Source organism: Crocodylus siamensis, chromosome 9 (genome assembly GCF_052110815.1).
Source record: "Crocodylus siamensis isolate JL-2025a chromosome 9, ASM5211081v1, whole genome shotgun sequence".
Taxonomy (NCBI): Eukaryota; Metazoa; Chordata; order Crocodylia; family Crocodylidae; genus Crocodylus; species Crocodylus siamensis.
The window spans coordinates 3,725,614-3,742,883 of NC_143403.1; the positions used below are offsets into that span (position 1 = coordinate 3,725,614).

A 17,270-nucleotide genomic window follows, 5' to 3' on the forward strand; every position below is an offset into this window, starting at 1 on the left:
TGCTTTGGCATTGGAGCGGGCTGTTTCTGAACCATGTTGCTGCTGTCATCTCTTGAAGGCCTGCGATCTCCTGACTCGCAGATAAGCTGGAAAAGCATATTGCTTTTCTTGTATCGCTGGTATTATTACCAACCACACATAGGCTAGCATTACAAACAGAGTCATGTCTGGTGGATTGGGAGGACGTCTGCAATTTCAAACTTCCAGCCTTCAACACAGCTCTGATTTCAGAGATCTACAGAATTGCTGCGTAGATTCACCTGGCTCTAGCCCAGGGCTAAATAGCTTGTTTGTGTTAGGCTGGCTGTACATTTCGGGAAGCCTTGCTGTCTGCTTATGAGCTAATGGGACTCCTTCCTCCCTCCCTGCCCTCCTCCTCTGCTCTCAAGCCTTAAATGTTCAAGGCTTTAAGAGAAGTCAAAGCATGTGCTACAGGATCTTTTAATGAGAATTGGTTTTTTCACTTCTGTTCCCTTCTCACTATTGGATTTGCTTCTATTGAGACTGGGTGCATCTACATGTGCATTAAAATAATCATGTAAAAATTATGCTTTTTACTTGAGGCACGTTAAACTAGGCTAATGCGTGTTAAGCATTGCATAAATAGTGTTTGCTTTAGTAAATGCGCATTTTCCTAGTACCTCACAATGGAGGTACTAGATTCGATGCACATTAACTGAAGTGGATTAATGCACGTGTGGATACGCCCACTGTGTGTTGGGTGTTTATACACGTACCTTATACACGAAATCCAGAGCATCGGGACAGACTCAATCAAGTCTGCAGAGCATGCAAGCTGATGCGCCCAGTGGTATAAATGGCGAAATGCACATCAGTGCATAGAAAATGGTGGTGGTGTGCTTTTGAATGAAAATGCCTTTGATGTAGTTCAGTTCAAAAGTGCACCACTGCCACTTTCAGTGCTGACGCGCCTTTCACTTTTAAAAGCGCTTGGTGCTGCAGTACATATATATGTGTACAAATGCCCAGTGTGACCCAAGTGAGTGTTACCCATATGTGTTCTTGTGGCTCGGTAGAATGCCTTTTGTGTGTGGACGTACTCATGAGTGTGTCTGTATAGTAAGATCAGGGAGGGGTTCAGCCAGGATTTCATGTGACCTCAGCCCAATTTTGAGTACAGAGCTAGTCCACAGCGGTTGATGTGCAACAGGCTGTGATGGATCCTCACAGGTTCAGAGAAGCTCAGTTAGCCTTCTCCCTCGTGTGGGTTTCATATCGGGTGGTTTGCTGAGGTCATTTGGGGCCATGCTTGGTGTCAAGTATCTGGCAGGGGCCGGAGCCATTTGGGAGTCTGACTTTTAGGCAGCGTGCATGAAGACGTCAGGGAATGCAGGTTTCCTTCCTTGGTATTGATGAAGACTCCTTCCTCTAGTGTTTCAAGGATTTTTTTAGTTGAGCTTCTAGCTGGTGCTTGTCTGGATCTTCTTAAGCATGTAGAATTTGGTCTTTGGTTTCTGTAAGTGCATTCCTTTTTTTATTTATTTATTCCACCCCCCCCTGTTCTTCTCTGCTTCAAAGCTGCTTTTAAGAGCTTTGGATGGGTGACAGAATGCATTGAGAAACAAGGCAGTCAAAGACATCTAAGCAAAGAACAGACTGATTTCAATCCCATTTATTTTCAAATGTCAGGATGTTTGTACTTGCAAACAAGTTATTTATGCTTAAGCTCATGTTGCATCCACAGATCATTATTTCAAAATTTTATTGATCTCTTAATGCTCTAAGATGTAACTTTTCCCCTTGATCTTGGTATTTTTTCCTGCTGGATGTATCAGGAGGAATATATACTGCCTGTACAAACAGCGGTTTGTTTTAGTAGTGGAGGGATCCTGTTGGGATGGATATACGGTATGTTTTTCCCCTCCCACGCCAACTCCCATTGCAGCTACAACCTTAACAATAGGAAGTCATCACTATAATGTAAGCCGTCCTTAGTTGTGAAATGTATTGAGAAAACTTAGGATGTATTTTGTCATGAAATGCCATGTTTAACTTTTGTTGCATTTTCAGGTTTTTGAAAATAACAACACTATTCTTTTTAAACTAACTCAGTAACACGCAGGTTTGGTCTCTAAAGAGATTGGTGTATTTTTACCTAAAGACAGTCTAAGTTCTGCTGTTATGTCTTAAAACTTTGGACCACAAAAACACCTTTGCATTGGAGAGCATATTTTGTTATTTGTTCCTCTTGTTGCAGAGTACGGAGTCTGCGAGAACTTGCGGAAGTTGGAGATCACGGGAGTGTCCTGTCGAGATGTCTACGCCAAACGTAAGTGGTGAAGCCAACGCAGTCTTGTGCGCTGCTCTTCCTGCATTGAGTCACTATTAGAAGTGAATTCACACCAAATCTTATAACTTGGGCAACAGAAGAGGTTGAAATGATTTTCAGTATTTTGTCATGGAGGCTTCCCTTGGAAAGCTGTAATGAGTTTCATTTTATATTTTATTTATTATCAGATGCCAAAGACTGGAATGCCTCTGACCCACTTCTGCCCCCATAACAGGGAAAAAAACAGGAGACCTGAGGATTTCCAGGACTGGGTTATTAATTTGTGGCTGGCTGGCAGGTTTAGCACTTGGCAATTGCTCTTCTCACCTGGATCTTTGGAGCCTTTCATTTCTTACACCTTTTCAGAGGTATCTGTCTTTGGCTGCTTTGCTCCTTTCACATCTGACTAGCAGGTGACCTGTGTTCATCAGATGTGGGTTCATCTTTCCATGGGCCTAGGAAGCAAAAAGTCACTCTTTCCCTGAACCCTGAAGCCACCACCTCCTGTCTACCATGACAGCTCCAGAGTGCATTGGCTTCTCACGGGGGAAGGTGGGCAAAATGATTTTGTGGAACATCATGAGAGAGAAAGCAGAGTAGGGAGATGCTCTCCCCCACTACCTGTTATGGAAGGGGACTCGCTGCTGACCTGTACAGAAGCATCAGTATTCGTTTCCAACCCCTCCATTCTGGCATGGGTGAGTGCTTTGTGCAGTACGGCTGTGTCATATCTGCTTTGCACCACGTAGAGCAAAAGCTGGTCAGGAACCATGCCCAGAATGGAGTGGCAGTGCTCAAGTCCGATGCTTTCCAGACCAGGCTGCCTCTTGTTGCTAAATTTTGGTATTGCTAAAATTTTGACCCCTTGTAGTCAGAAGATCAGAGGAGCTGGGAGGGAGCTGGCTGCAGCCTGAAGGCCTGCTGCCTGGAGGAGGTGGTCCCTACATTCAGACTTTATTGTTCTCAGTAAATCCCTCTATGAGGATGGAACTGTCCCTAGGAAGAATTGGTGACAGACCTCTGTCTGCAGTGCCTGGACTGAAGTTTCTAGGTTCTTCATAAGAAGGTTTTTGGAAATTTGGAAACATTGAACTGTTTAGGTTTGTAGGTCACAAAAAATGAAGTGTATGGGTTTTGCACTCCCTGGAGAGACAGGTGTGTTACACAAACTGATACCTGGAGGCGGTGAGCGGCCTACTGCATTAACCCTTGTGCTGGGAGCCAGGAGCTCCTGAGTTCCAACCATCTCTCGTACTGGGCCCACAGTAACTTGGCTGTGTCCACTTTGCCGTCCTGTCTGTGCCTTTAGTTTTCTTGTCTGTACAATGGGAATGCTGCTGCCCCTTTCCCTCACAGCCCATACAGCTTAGTTCAGGGTTATTCATTCTCCACATCTCTGGAGAGAGATCTCACGAACCCTTCAGACTCTCTCTTGGCATCCTGTGGCATGTTCATATTAATCAAAATGTCAGTTGTTTCTAAGCTGACCTGTCTGTCATGCCCCCGGTACAATCCTGTTCATGTATCTTTGCTCTTGACATTCTCTCTTCCCCTTGCTAGCCTTTATTTGTTTTAAGCTGTAGAGCTGCTTCTCTTAACCTATGTAATTTTCTTTCCATTGCATTGGCTCACTGATGAAGATTAGCATGTAATGCTGTTAGCTGTGGAGTGCAGGCTTCATTCCCTCGATACAGGAGGGATTTCTTTCTTACCACGTACTTCTCAGGCAGTCATGTTCTGACTGATGCAGTTACTCCACACCCCTGTGCAGTCAGATGGTTGGGCAGCTTCTTCTGTCTTTCCACAACCTTGCCTGGGTTTGCAGTCTGTTCATATGCAATGGGGCTTGCAAATAGAGAAGCCATTGGTCCTCTTGAGAGAGTGTGGCCCCATTCTTGGGTATCCTGTAGAAGTCTCTAGTTGCAGCAGAATTTGATTTGAGACTACTGGCAGCGTTCAGCCCTGAATGGGTAAATCAGTGGTGCCCAAATTTATCACTCCATGGTCTGGATAAGTGGCATGGGGTGGGTCTGCAGGCTGGAAACCATAGAGGGACAGTCTGTGGGTGTGATCCAGTGTGCTGGCCTGGCCCTGCACATCTGCATCTGGTTGGATTGACCTTCCACACCAGCCCAACTGTGGACCAGCCCAGTCTAGTGCACAGGGCCATGCTATCCAGCTCACAGGCCTCTCCACAGTCTGCAAACTTGGTAGCAAGAGAGCAGCAATTACTGGTGCTCCCCATCTGGGAAGAGGTCGCCCCAAAGGCTTGGAGGTTGAGCACTGCTGGGATGAGCAATGAATGTGCCTTACCAGGAAGACTGGAAATAAAGCTAGACCTGAGGTCTGGGAGGGCATGCTGGGGGTGGGGGAACAATGCCTTGGCCTGGTGTTTGGAAAAGTTACCTGGATTCAAGAGTCTTGTAGGATGCAGAGAGACTGTGGGAATGGTTGCTCTTGAGAATTAGATTGGGAGAGAATTAGATCTGGGAGTGTTGGGAGAGAATTAGATTTCACTCGGTATTTGTGTAGTTAAATTGGTATCTGAGTTGCTTACGAGAGCCCCAGCGCTGTGCTGAATTTGGCATGGCTCACCCTTCCCCGTTGGGCTCTGGCTGGGGAACATAGGCTTTCGGTTGCTGTACATCTTCCCCAGCAGCAACGTCCAGGAGGAACTTGGCTTTCCTGTGTGTTTGATTCCAGTTCAAACGGAGGTGACGGGGCGGTCGGAGGGGAGAAGGGCATGCGCTGGTACTTACCCTGCTGTGTCTGTTCAGGTATAAACCCGCGAGTGAAGTCGGGGCGTTTTATGAAAATCCTTCCCGACTACGAGCACATGGAGTACAGAGATGTTTACACCTGCCGTACGTACCTTGCATCACCTACGCTTTCCGCACCGAGCACAAGCCAGACGCTGCATGGAGTGTGAAGTGACTTCCACAGGCTCCCCTGGGGTGGCTTGGGTGGAGTGAGCAGAGCTGGTTGCTCTTCCCATCTCTCCTTTCTCAGGCTGCTAGTCCCAACCCTAGAAGGTGGCAGCTTGGGTCAAGCAGCCGGTTCTGGGCTTATGGCTCCTTTGAGCTAGTCGGACATCCTGTATGTGGCGTGTGCAGTTGGGAACTAACTGAACTAGGGCTGGGGAGGCTTTCCTGGGACCTGGGTGTGCTGCACAGGTAACATGGTTATGAAGGAGAGTTGAGCGCATTTGGCATCTCCCTTAATGCATTCTACAGCCCCAACAGTGACATTAGGGGGCTCTAGAAATCTTCATCCAGAAGGGCCAATAAAGAGGATTTTCAGGGACTCCCTTAGCGACATGCAAGCAAAGTCCAACCCGTAACCATGTGGGGAATAGTGCAGCCTGCATCTGTGTGTGTGGGGAGGGGGATAGGTTAAGGGGCCCCCGAGGTCCCTTCAAAGCCTATAGTTGTAACTCCCATGTTTCTGGATGGGGCTGTCTGTTCTGCAGCTTCTCTGGAGTTCTCTTCTCCCTTATAACTTGGCTGGGGGCTTGCTGCATTTCAGCAGCTCTGTGGGTCACCACTAGAAACACACACGCTGCTTGTATAGAGGGAGTGTCTCTCTGGTCCCACCTTTCCCTCTAAAACAGAGCCCTGAATTATTATTTTCTACTTAGCCTTAACAAAGGGAGGCTTCTGGAGAGTGCCTGAAACATGGGAGTGAGCACTGGGGATCTAGTTCGGTTATCAGTTTGCAAATCTGCACCTGTTTAGACATCAAAGTAAACTCCAGATGCCTTGCGAGCATCTCACTACCTACAATAATTGTCCAGTGGGTTGCTGCCTCTTCCCACGAGCAATCTTTTCGAGGCTACTGCTGCCATTGCACCTTCTGGTATGACCTCCAGACCCAATATGGCCTGGTGCTCTGCATTCCTCTTCCTGCAGGGAGAAGAATAGCAGCGTTCCCAGATCTTAACACTGTGTTTTCTGGAGCTTGGTGGGATTTTCAGTCTAGCTTGTCAATTAGATCAAAGAAGCCAGTGTTGGTTGGTATTTTGGGCCCTCCTTTTGGTGGTAGGGTACGGTTTGGTGGAGGAGGGTGATTCAGGCTGGGGTTGCTAACCCTCTGGTTGGGATTGTCGTTTTGTGGCATGTGCTGATGTGTGGCATGGATGCTATGGACTCACCCACACCAAAGGCGGCAGTTGAGTTGGAGTGAAATGTGCAGGCTTTGTGCTAGCCCATCAGCTGACAGCTTTTGCAGGAGCTGGAAAGAGTGAAGAGCAGTGGGAAGCTTCCACTTGGTGGTCCTGTTTTCAGGTGCTTTGCTGCGTGCAGACACCAGCACCGATTCCCAGCTGGGTGGGAGTGACGCGATCAGGATTGATGCATTTGTGAAGCATTACCTCCCTGGCTTGCTTTGTTCCTGTCATCCAAATGACTGGTGTCTAATGCCTCTTTCCTCACAACAAGTCATTGATTCAGCTCTCCCCCGTTCGTGCCCAGCCCCCCTCACTCGCCAGGTGTGGAGTTGTACGGTGAAATCTGCAGCATCTGTTGTCTGTATCTTGCTCTGATCGTGCAGCTGGTGGATGGATGAACATGCAGTTAAAATTCACGGCCTCTCAAGTACTTGGCTCTCCATCCAAAGAGCATCCCTGGGTTCTAATGACATCCTTTCTAATGACGTCAGCTGCGATGCTCTTGGTGAAGTGTGCCAGCTGTATTGATTTCACTGTGTGGACTTGTTCAGTGTTACTTGTTTTATACTTGGCTGTCACTGGGAAATTGTAGCCTCTCTCTAGTCTCTTCACCCTTGCACACAAGCACTTTTCACTCTTGCTTTCTGTCTTCTGTCCTCTCTCCTGGCTATGTGCAGGCCCTTGCAAACAGCCAAAATGCACAGGTGTATCTTCTTGGAGCCAGCAGTTGCTAGTAACTAGCAGCATGAGCTGTCCTGGTGGCGTGGATCAGTCGTCACGCCCCTACCAATCGCCCTTCCAGGCCGGTGGCAGGTTTTTCTGGGGCTGATGAAACTCAGCCTGTCTCAGAACAGCCAGGAGGGGACATCCAGGGGCATCCCCCTGGCTAGGGATGGGGATGGCTTGGAGGGGGATGGGAAGAGAGGCTGAATCCCAAAGGAGGAGAGACCCTTTGAGGAATTTCTTTGTCCCCGTCCTCCTGGGAGTTGGGACAGAAGGCAGGAGCCCAAAGGACAGAGGGGGCTTGTGAGGGGAAAGAGCCACATGCTGCATCCATTGAGACTTGTGGGGAGCTGGCAAGCTTGTGCCCGATTGCAGGGGATGCACCAGCTAAGCCTCCTGAGGCTTAGGGGATCAGCAACACTGCTGCAAAGAGGCTTCCTGCACCTCCTTGTGGGACCCAAGCCCTTGATGGGATAGCTAGTAGGCTTTGGACCCAGGCAAGGAAGCCAAGCGTCTACGTGGAGATTTTCTCCTGTTCTCTGCTGTTCGCTGGCACTTTCCCAGAAACATCTGTGAGAAAACACAGCTCCCTCCAGAGCCCACAGAGATGTCTCTTGGGGGCTGCAGGAGGTGCGAGGTGGGGAAGGCTGCAGTCAGTTTTCCATGTTGCTCGAGCTGTAGGCTGCTCTCAGATGCTCTGTTCCTGTTCCCCCAATTAGGAGACTTTGTACAGCTTTGAAGAGCAGCTTACAAAAGTTGCCATTGTGCGGGAGGGCATGGGGAGCGTTGGCCTGCCTGCTTGCTTGGATTCCCCTGCAGCTGGGAAGAGGACGGGTCTTTCCTCTGGGTTCAAGGCTGCATGGGGCAGTGTGTCTGACTCATCTGCTTTTCCAGAGCAAACAGCCCTCAGAACTAAGCTGGCCCATGGCTGCATTCCCTCCAGTCTTGTCAAGCAGCACTGTCTGCCGCTGCTTGAAAGCCTGGCACTAGTGTCCCTTGCAGCTGCAGTGCTGAAGACATTTGGCAGTAAGAGCACTGTAAGTTTTAGAGGTGGAAGAGAGAAACCTCTGGTTTCATAATAAACTGCTTGACATTGAGCTTCCTGTCCTTAAAAAAATAAGAAAAGAAAAAGGAAGTCCTGAGCTTTATCAGCACTCAGAGCAAATGGGGCAGGGAGGCAACTAGTGGTCAGTGGGGTGGCTTATCCATCCCTCTGTGTGTGCAGATGAGATGCAAGGTTGTTTATCTCCTTGCTTCTCTGCTTCTGTGCGTGCACCCCACCCCCGGTGCTTATTGGGAGAGATCAGTCCAGCCAGCTCTGCTCACTTATCTTCTGTGTACAGATGCATCCCAGGATCTTGTGGGGTGGCTGTATGCCTATGTTCAAGCTCATTTCAAGTGCTGGTTGGGGTTGAAGCAGTCTCCTGCTGTCTTCCACACACAGCCCTTTGCTAATAGTTTGTAGAAATGGTCACTTGGTTTTCTTTAAGTACTTTAAGTAGTTCATCAGTAGTTTTAATACCTACAGATCCATGCCTCACTTTCAAATGGTGTGTGTGTGTGTGTGTGGGGGGGGTCACTTTTAACAGCACAGCAGAATGGACCCAAAGTAACTAATTTCCATGAACTTCCAGACTCATAGTCAAGGCCGCTCTGACACCATGGTTTGCAGCTGTAAGTGGGAAGCTCATCGCTGGCCTGTCCCTTCCCACGCAAGCTGCTTGAGTAGCAAAAAACCCTCTGACCAGAAACACCTTGTAGCGTTTTGTACATGTGAAGTTTTTCGGCAGAGAGCTGGGGAGCGTGTAGAACATGTAAGTCTCAGATGAGCCATGCCTTCAATATTGTGGATGAACAATGCCCTTGTGCTCCATCCCAGGGAGATGTGCAAGGTCCTAAAGTAGCTTCTGACCCAGATGCAGTTCCTTCTCTGGCGCAGCCTGGCCATATGCACTGGTCTTCAGACTTGCCTGCATTTCCTGCTATTGGAACACTTTCCTCCTTGGACTTTGTGTTTCGGTAGGACTCAAACCATAACTGGCTTGAGGATGAGGATCCACAGCTATAAGACTCCACAGGGAAATCCTGAAATGCAGGAATTTATCTCCTGAAGCTCTTTGGAGCATGCCTGATCTCTGTGCACTCAGTCTGGGTGATGTCCTGGCTGCTCTGGTCCAGATCGTTGCAGCGTCTGAGTGCCAGGTCCTGAAAATGCTGAGGCCCTGGGGTTTAGGTGGGGACAGTCGCGTCTGTCGGGACAGGAAGTGGGATTTCCTCCTGGAAAAACACTTGCCACTTCTTCCCCCTGCCCTCACTGTGTTTCTCCTTCCCTCCTTCACCTTTTGGTGTTTGCAAACTTTTCATACGTGTCTGGGGGAAGCGGGTAGCTTGGAGATCCAGGCTCCAGGTGGAACGTGTGATGTTCTTGACGGTCTGTGAAGCCTTGAAAGATTAAACTCTTGCTGCTGCTCTAGGCTGGGGGCAGAGCGGCGTGGGAGAATAATGTGGGGAGTCGCACATCTGTGGCAAGCTTCAAGAGACATCTGCTGCTTTCATGAAGTCTTCAGAACTGGCTCCTCCTTGGGACTGGGAGCATGGGGGTTCTCCCCATTTCCTAGTAAGGAAATGTTTGCTGTGGTGTCAGCCAGCAAGGTGTGGAGTCTGAGAGCTGCTTCCCTTTCTCTGCTTCTCTTTCCCCTCCATCCATCCCCACCCCTCTACCTGGCTTTCTCTCTCTCGTTTCCTAGTGCTGCACCGATATCGACACATTTTGGGCTTATGGCAGCCGGACATTGGGCCGTACGGGGGACTGCTCAATGTGGTGGTGAGTCTGGATGCACCTCGGGCTTGCATGCAGGCTGCTGGTAGCAGTCTGTCCTCTGAGGGCTCCTTTACTTCCCTCATGCCTCCACCATTAGCATAAGCCAGCATTTGGCCTGCTGCATTAGGAAGACTTCCAAGACTCTGAATACGCTGGTCAAGTGGGATCTGGGAGTCGGCAGAGAGGAGCTGAGGTTCCTGTCTGGCTCCTTTTGTAGTTGTCTTTAGCCTGCATGCCTGCCTTATTAATACTCAATGCAGCTGAGAAGCACGCAGCCCCTCTGCTGGGGCTGACGTTGCAGGCTGACCCCTGACTTCTCCACGAGAATAGAGGTGTATTGGGCCTGGCATTTCTAGCTCATCGGGAACCACATAGCCTGTGCCCTTTGCTTGGTGCTAGGCATTGACTGACTGTGTCAGCTTGTCTTCACTTCCCTCCTTCCTGTGGGAAGCCTTTCCTCCCTGAAAAGGAGCTGGCGATGCTGGGGGTAAGGCCTGTTGCAAAAACCCATCGAAGTGAACAGGAGCCTCTTTACCTCCCTTGCATGGGCTTTGCATCAGACCCACAGTGAGGCCGAGTAGGGGAGCAGGCTGCTTGGGGTATTGTGCTTCCTTCTCCGGGGAGGCTGAGGGGACTGGGCTGCTGCCCTCTCTCTATCAAGATTCAAGGCTGGTGAGTGAAGCACATACCAGGCCTTAGGGGTTTGTCATGCTCAGACCTTGGTGGGCAAAGAGGGCAGTGCATCTTGCATGCATGCTTGCTGCAGTCCCTGGTACCCAAGGTACCGGCTGACTATATATATATTGAGCCTTCAGCTGGGGAAGAGGCAGCGCAGAGCTGAGGACTCTCCTCGGCTTTAGGGGATCTTTCCATTTGCAAAACACCTCCTCTCCCTGGGCCTGTAATGTTGAGTCAAGGATTTTATTCCTTGTGGGAGGCTGGCGCTCTCGCCTCTTGGTAAAGGGAGCTGCTGCTTTCTTCTTACTGGCACTGTGTAACAGAGCCAGAAAATAATTCGTTATCCCAAAGCCACAGTAATTGTGGGGAATAGATCCCCCTCCTCCCACTTTCCCAAGAGGCGCTGCCGGCACAGACTCGTCACAAACCAATTAGAGCCTGACTAGCTTCAGCACCGTTTCTCTCTCCAGGGCCCAGAGCGTATCTGTCACTGATTTGCTTGCAGTAATAGAGACCTGAATGTTAATCCCTTGAAAGAGCCCTCTCGAGCCCCTCCTCCTCCTTGCTGGGCCTGCAGTTGAGTCGCTAGAAAGCAATTTTTTCCAGCCCTAAGAATCCCTTTGATGGCTCAGAACAGCCCCTTGGTGCTGGGAAGAGCCATCCTGCCTGCCCTGGGGAGGCTCTGGGCCCAGGCAGCGAGCAAAGGGTAGGGAGGGCTGACTCGCTCTCTCTTTCCTTTTTTCCCGGGCAGGTTGACGGCTTCTTCATAATTGGCTGGATGTACTTGCCCCCTCACGACCCTCACGTTGATGATCCGATGAGGTTCAAGCCCCTCTTCAGGGTTCACCTCATGGAGAGGACTTCTGCAACCGTCGAGTGTATGTATGGCCACAAGGGACCCCACAGTGGCCATATTCAGGTGAGCAAGGGCACATGCACACACAGTAGGCGCAAGATGCCAAGATCCTTGTCTGGGCCTGTGGATAAGAGTGACTCCTGGGAAATCACGATGGAAGTGCACCAGATTTTACTTGCAGAGGTATACCCTGCACAGCTACGTGGCCATCCCTGCCCTGGTGCTGTGAGTCACTTTCCAGACCTTGTCAGTCACCTGGCTGATGGCATACGGGCACCATGTCCTGTTAACCCATCTGCTGAAAGCCCAGTCTCTAGGGGTCTGGCTCAGAGTGGGACACCAGAGTGCATCGAACTATCTGGGAAAAGCAGGGGGCACATATATTTTAATTCGGCCTTTATATGCCAGTGCTAAGCTGTGCCATGCAAGTGCCACAAGGATGGGGACCTTTAAGGAGGTGACTGGGACCATTGAGGAGTAAGTTAGATACTTTGAGGAATTGACTTTCCAGGGAGATTCTCGTCTTGGAGGTGAGTGGAGAAGGCAGCTCCGAAATGGGGGAGTGGCTTCTCCCAGATACCTGCCCCATTGCTGGCGCAGGGGCACTTGATGCATCTCTCTTGTCTCTAGGAGGCGTAGGTGGAGCCTGGGCTGCTGGGTGGTGGTGGCAGCACGTTCGCAGAGATAGCCCTCAGCGGCTTGTGCCAAGGTTTTGCCTGAAGTGGTCTTTCCCTTATTGCCATGTGAGTCTCTAGTTATGGTGTGTAACTCAAAGTCCCCTCCCCGGTGATTGCAGATCGTGAAGAAGGATGAGTTCTCGACAAAGTGCAACCAGACAGATCACCATCGAATGTCAGGAGGGAGACAAGAGGTAAAGCCTTACCCATCCAGGTGGAAAGACCGGGTGGGTGGGGGGAGTGTATGCATGTGCATATCTCCTTAGAAAGGGATAGATCTACCTCGTCTGAAGCAAAGCAGGAAATAGCGTCACTCCTGGCCCCAAGTCTTGGACAACAGTCAGAACTTGAATAGCCTGTTTGACTCCAGCTTGTGTGTAATTTATCACGGATCTGTTTGTTGCAAACTAATTGTTGTCCTTGGAGCTCCCTTAATGGGTAGAAACGATCTGTGGTTTGAATCTGCCTGCAGCTGAATTTAGAGCGGAGCGGATTGATCCTCCTGCCAAAGATTGGCCACAGCCTCTGCCTGGCCCTTATGCCCCTGATAGGAAGGGGACACCCACACACACGTGCCTTAAGGACCCCTGCAATGATCTCTCCTGCTGCTATAGCATGGGATCCACTTGGCATTCCTACCCCACAGTTACCTTATGGGACATCCATGTAATACCCCAGTGTCACGCTGGCTCATCCTGCCTTTCTACACCGTGTGCATACTTTGTGGTTCCTCTAGTCTTGCCAGGTGTTGAGCAGTCCTCAGCTCCCTCTGATTTTCCACCACATAGAAGGATTTGGCCGTAAGGGCGCTTGCTCTTACCGCGCTGTATCAGACAGGGCAAGTTACTTTTCAGTGGCCTGCTCTGACATAAGCAGCAGCCTTTGTGCTCTTTAGACCACTTGCAAGATGCTGGTAACTTGAGGTTTCTGTTGCTTATGGGAATGGGTTTGATCCTATGTGACATAACATTACAGTATTCTTGCACTTAACGCTATAGCTTGTTGTGCTGTTAGGATAATAAACAGGGCTGCTTTCTGCTGCCTGCCAAGATGAAAGGATTTTAAGGCTTGTTTTATGATATGGGATTACTAATAAAATGCGGCAGCTGGGTAACTCAAATCACTTGCTGTCAGGATACAAAAGCAAACATCTGGGGAAGGCTTTCCTGGCACTTGCACCATCATTGGGTTAGAGATGCCAGAGGATGCATCCCTGACTGTTAATAGCTATTATACAGAACAGATCTGTTGTCCGTGAATTTGTCGAGTCCCTTTCAAACCCATCACAGAATTTCCTCTGATGGGAATTGGTGGATCTGTATTTAGGAGGATTGCAGGGTTGGACTCTTGCTTGGTAGAATCACGTCATTGGTAGATAAGCAGCTGTCGCCACATTGCAACTCCTCTCCAGGGCTTTGCTTCTCAGAGCTAATATTGATGCATCCTGGGGGGGGGGAGTTTTTATGTATTTATTTTGGATTATTTACTTTGGATTTAGGTGTATAAGTCCTGTGTCTATGGGACTTACGCTTCTGAATCCCTTGGCACATCTGGAAATCTCTTTGCTGTGTTCATTCTGCTGTGCCTTGTGCCCTGGGGCAGGGTCTGGGAATTTACCTTTCGACAAGGCTTCAGGCAAGGCACTTTCACATCTGTGCCCCTCTCTAGCTGTGCAGTAGATTCTCCCTTTCTCCTGGCTGACCCTCTGAGGTGTAGAGTGGCTCCAGATGGGTTCACAGTCCCATTGTGAACTTGCTGGCAAGCAGTTTGCAAACTTGCTGGCTTCACGTGCCCCTCCTCTGTGTGCGTCTTGCAGGAATTCCGGACATGGCTGAGGGAGGAATGGGGCCGGACGCTGGAAGACATCTTCCATGAGCACATGCAAGAGCTTATCCTGATGAAGTTCATCTATACCAGCCAGTATGAGTAAGGGCTCTGCTTTTTCTCTCTGTGTCAGGCAGGGGGTGTCAAAACACTGCTGTGTCCCCAAATTGTTCTCTTCTTTACCAATGACTTGCCACGTCTCTCAGCACTATGGTTCTTGCCATTGCCTGGACTTTTGTCTAAGGGAGCTCTGCTGTCTTTATACAGATGGTATTTTCCTCCATGTAAAACAGTTACCCCTAATAGCTGTAGACTCTTACAGAGTGTGTTATCAGATTGATTGCATTGCCCAAGCCTTACTTTAGACTTGGACTCTACTGCAATAGGCTCTGGACCACCGTATGGAAGGTGCCTTCCAGTAAAAGTAGCAATGCTGGATGTAATGAAGATAACTGACGAGATTACGCACGTCCCTAGAATGGCTCCGTGTCCGTGAGAGAGGCCTTTGAATCACTTGTTTAACCTAAGTCACTGTCCGTCATCCTGACAGGGCATCAGCTTTTACTAATTGGCAAGGAAAATGTATAATTCTGCAACTAAACACAAATCACGTGGCTCCTATGTTCTCTCTCTCTCTGTCTCTCTCTCTGTCTCTCTCTCTGTCTCTCTCTCTGTCTCTCTCTCTGTCTCTCTCTCTGTCTCTCTCTCTGTCTCTCTCTCTGTCTCTCTCTCTGTCTCTCTCTCTGTCTCTCTCTCTGTCTCTCTCTCTGTCTCTGTCTGTCTGTCTGTCTGTCTGTCTGTCTCTCTCTCTCTCTCTCTCTCTCTCTCTCAAGGTGGGAGTCACTCTCAGAAGTTTGTTGCTTTAGGTGATGCTGCGATAAGCTGGTAATGTTGGGAATTTCAAGAAAGCCAGGGTGGCTTTGGTTGGATTGCCACTGCCACACAGGCTAACAGATTTTTGCCAGACTGACCCCTTTTAGGGGATGGGGTGTGTGCATTCATTGCAAGTTGTTGCACTTGCTGTGCTTTTCAACCAGCAGTTCATTTGCAAAGACCCCCTTGGTTAGGTACCAGGCTAGCAGGAGTAGGAGATTGTAGTCTAAGTTCTCCTGGAAAACTTGGTGTTCCAGCATCCCCTTGCAACCTGCCTGTTCCTTCTCCATAGCAACTGCTTGACGTACCGACGCATCTACCTCCCTCCGAGCAGCCCCAATGACCTCATCAAGCCAGGCCTCTTCAAAGGGACGTATGGGAGCCACGGGCTTGAGATCATCATGCTGAGTTTTCACGGGAAGAAAGCCAAGGGGACAAAAATAACAGTGAGTGGTCTAGCCCTTCTTTCTTGGCCTTTCTATTGTGCTGTCATTGCTTTGTCATGAGAGTTGCATTGCATTTTCCCACCCTGCCCTCTAGGCCACAGATGGGAAGAGATGGCTGATTGCTTGGGATGCAGTTACTTGTTGTCTCAGCCCGACTGGTTCACCTTGGGGACTGGTGGGAGCAGGTTTGATCATTCATCCATTTACCTGATGACCTTCCTGAAGTTTGGGGACGTGCAGCTCGAGTGGCTCTTCCCTTGGGGAAAGGTCCCAGAATCCTGTGCTCTTGGAGGAGCTAAAATATGTCTGCAGACTTTCTCTTGATTACAAATTCCTTCTGGCTTGAATTGCTTTCCTCTTTCTCCCAAATGTCCCTAACTGGCTCCGTTCTGTGTTAGCCTCTAGCAGACCCTTGAAGAAGACCTGGGTCTCTTGGAGATGTCCCAGAGAGCTATGGCTGGCAAACCCTTCCTTCCCCCAGTGTGGAAGGGTGACTGTATGCAGTTGTCTCTTGCTTTGTTCTTGCATCTTGCAGACTTGGCCTTTTGTTTAGGGTAAAACCTCCACATCCAGGTGGGGCTTTGGTGTAGTAGATGAATGCAGGGATCATAAAATGGTTGGGCCCTTGGGTTAGCCAGCCAGAGAGGCAGCGATGGAATGGGTTGACCCCAACATAAGGCTCATAAGCCAACTCCCCAGGACGCATGCTAGCTTTTGGTAGGAACTCTGCCCCATCGCATCCTTCCCCTGAACTGTGGTGGCTGTCCCTTGTTTCCCATCTCCAGGGTGATCCCAACATCCCAGCTGGTCAGCAGACTGTGGAGATAGACCTTTTGCACCCCATCCAGCTGCCTGACATTGAGAACCAGCACAACTTCAATGAGCTCTCCCGCATCATCCTCGAGGTCCAGGAGCAGGTGCGCCGGGAGCAGCAGCAGCAGCAGGAGGAAGAGGAGGGTGCAGGCTGCTCCCGGCAGAGCACCACGCCACAAGCGGAGCAGCCTGCACAGGAGGGAGACGCAGGAGCCGAAGAGACAGCGGACAGAGCAGGGGCTGCAGCCCAGGGCTCAGAGCCTGCTTCACAGCCTTTCGTGTTGCCCCCGGGAGTCATATCACGGAACAAGGATTACCCCCGGACTTGCCGAATGTGGTAAGTGAGGTTTGGGGTTAATTCCCTGCCCCTGGTTGAGTAGAGCTGCAGTGCTGCCCAAAGCTAGTTCCGACCTCCCCCCGCGCTTGCTGTGTGCGTTGCGTGCCAGTGAGCTCCCAGCTTCCTTGTGCCACCTGGTATCATTCCTTTCCTCGACTGCTCTGTGTCCCATGATTTGTGGTTGCTCCTGCTGGATACCAAGCTGCTGCTTCAGTGCTGCTGCCAGTCCTGGTGCAGTTGGGCCCTAAGCTGTGGTCGCCTCCATCGTTTGACCCCTGCGGCTTTTGCTTTTCCCATCAGCTCCTCGTGCTTTATTCTTTGGGATCCTCTCAGCATGAGGCCTGGCACTTGCTTCCCAGGACCAGGGAGACATGCTGTGTTCTCCCCCATCAACTCTGCTCCAAGCCTCTGTGTCTGGCCACTGTGGTGCTGTGAACGCACAGTGGGCATGGAGTGGTCTGAACCTGTGAGCATGCTGTGCCCCTTGTTGGACTGGGTCCTCCAGTGGAGGACACTTGGCCAAGTCTCCTTGGCCTTCAGCCCCCTCCCCTTCCTTGAATCCACCAGGATCTTATTGCAACCAGTGTTGCTGTAGGTCATGACTGAACACCAGTGAACTCTCTCTGACCTACGCCCATCCTTTCCCTCTTAATTGTATAGTTACTTGAGTGTGTCCCCACAGGCATGACCCTGCCAGGCACAGGCCTCCAAGCAGTGTCCTGTCTGGTGTGATTCTTGAGGCCGTGAGAACACCACCCTCAGCTAGG

At 50.1% G+C, this 17,270-nt stretch overlaps 1 protein-coding gene across 3 annotated transcripts in view; it reads left to right on the forward strand.

Annotated features, from left to right (window-relative positions):
• Positions 1 to 17,270, forward strand: part of FBXO31 (F-box protein 31) — a 29,041-nt gene that overhangs the window by 5,305 nt on the left and 6,466 nt on the right. The window contains exons 2-9 of one of the 3 annotated variants that reach the window (XM_090062719.1): positions 2,219 to 2,290; positions 5,068 to 5,154; positions 9,926 to 10,002; positions 11,429 to 11,596; positions 12,330 to 12,404; positions 14,027 to 14,136; positions 15,200 to 15,353; positions 16,139 to 16,503. In XM_090062719.1, the coding sequence (XP_089918845.1) occupies positions 2,219 to 2,290; positions 5,068 to 5,154; positions 9,926 to 10,002; positions 11,429 to 11,596; positions 12,330 to 12,404; positions 14,027 to 14,136; positions 15,200 to 15,353; positions 16,139 to 16,503 (1,108 nt within the window). The remainder of the gene's footprint in view (positions 1 to 2,218; positions 2,291 to 5,067; positions 5,155 to 9,925; positions 10,003 to 11,428; positions 11,597 to 12,329; positions 12,405 to 14,026; positions 14,137 to 15,199; positions 15,354 to 16,138; positions 16,504 to 17,270) is intronic. The other 2 variants (XM_090062720.1, XM_090062721.1) reach the window with 2 other exon arrangements.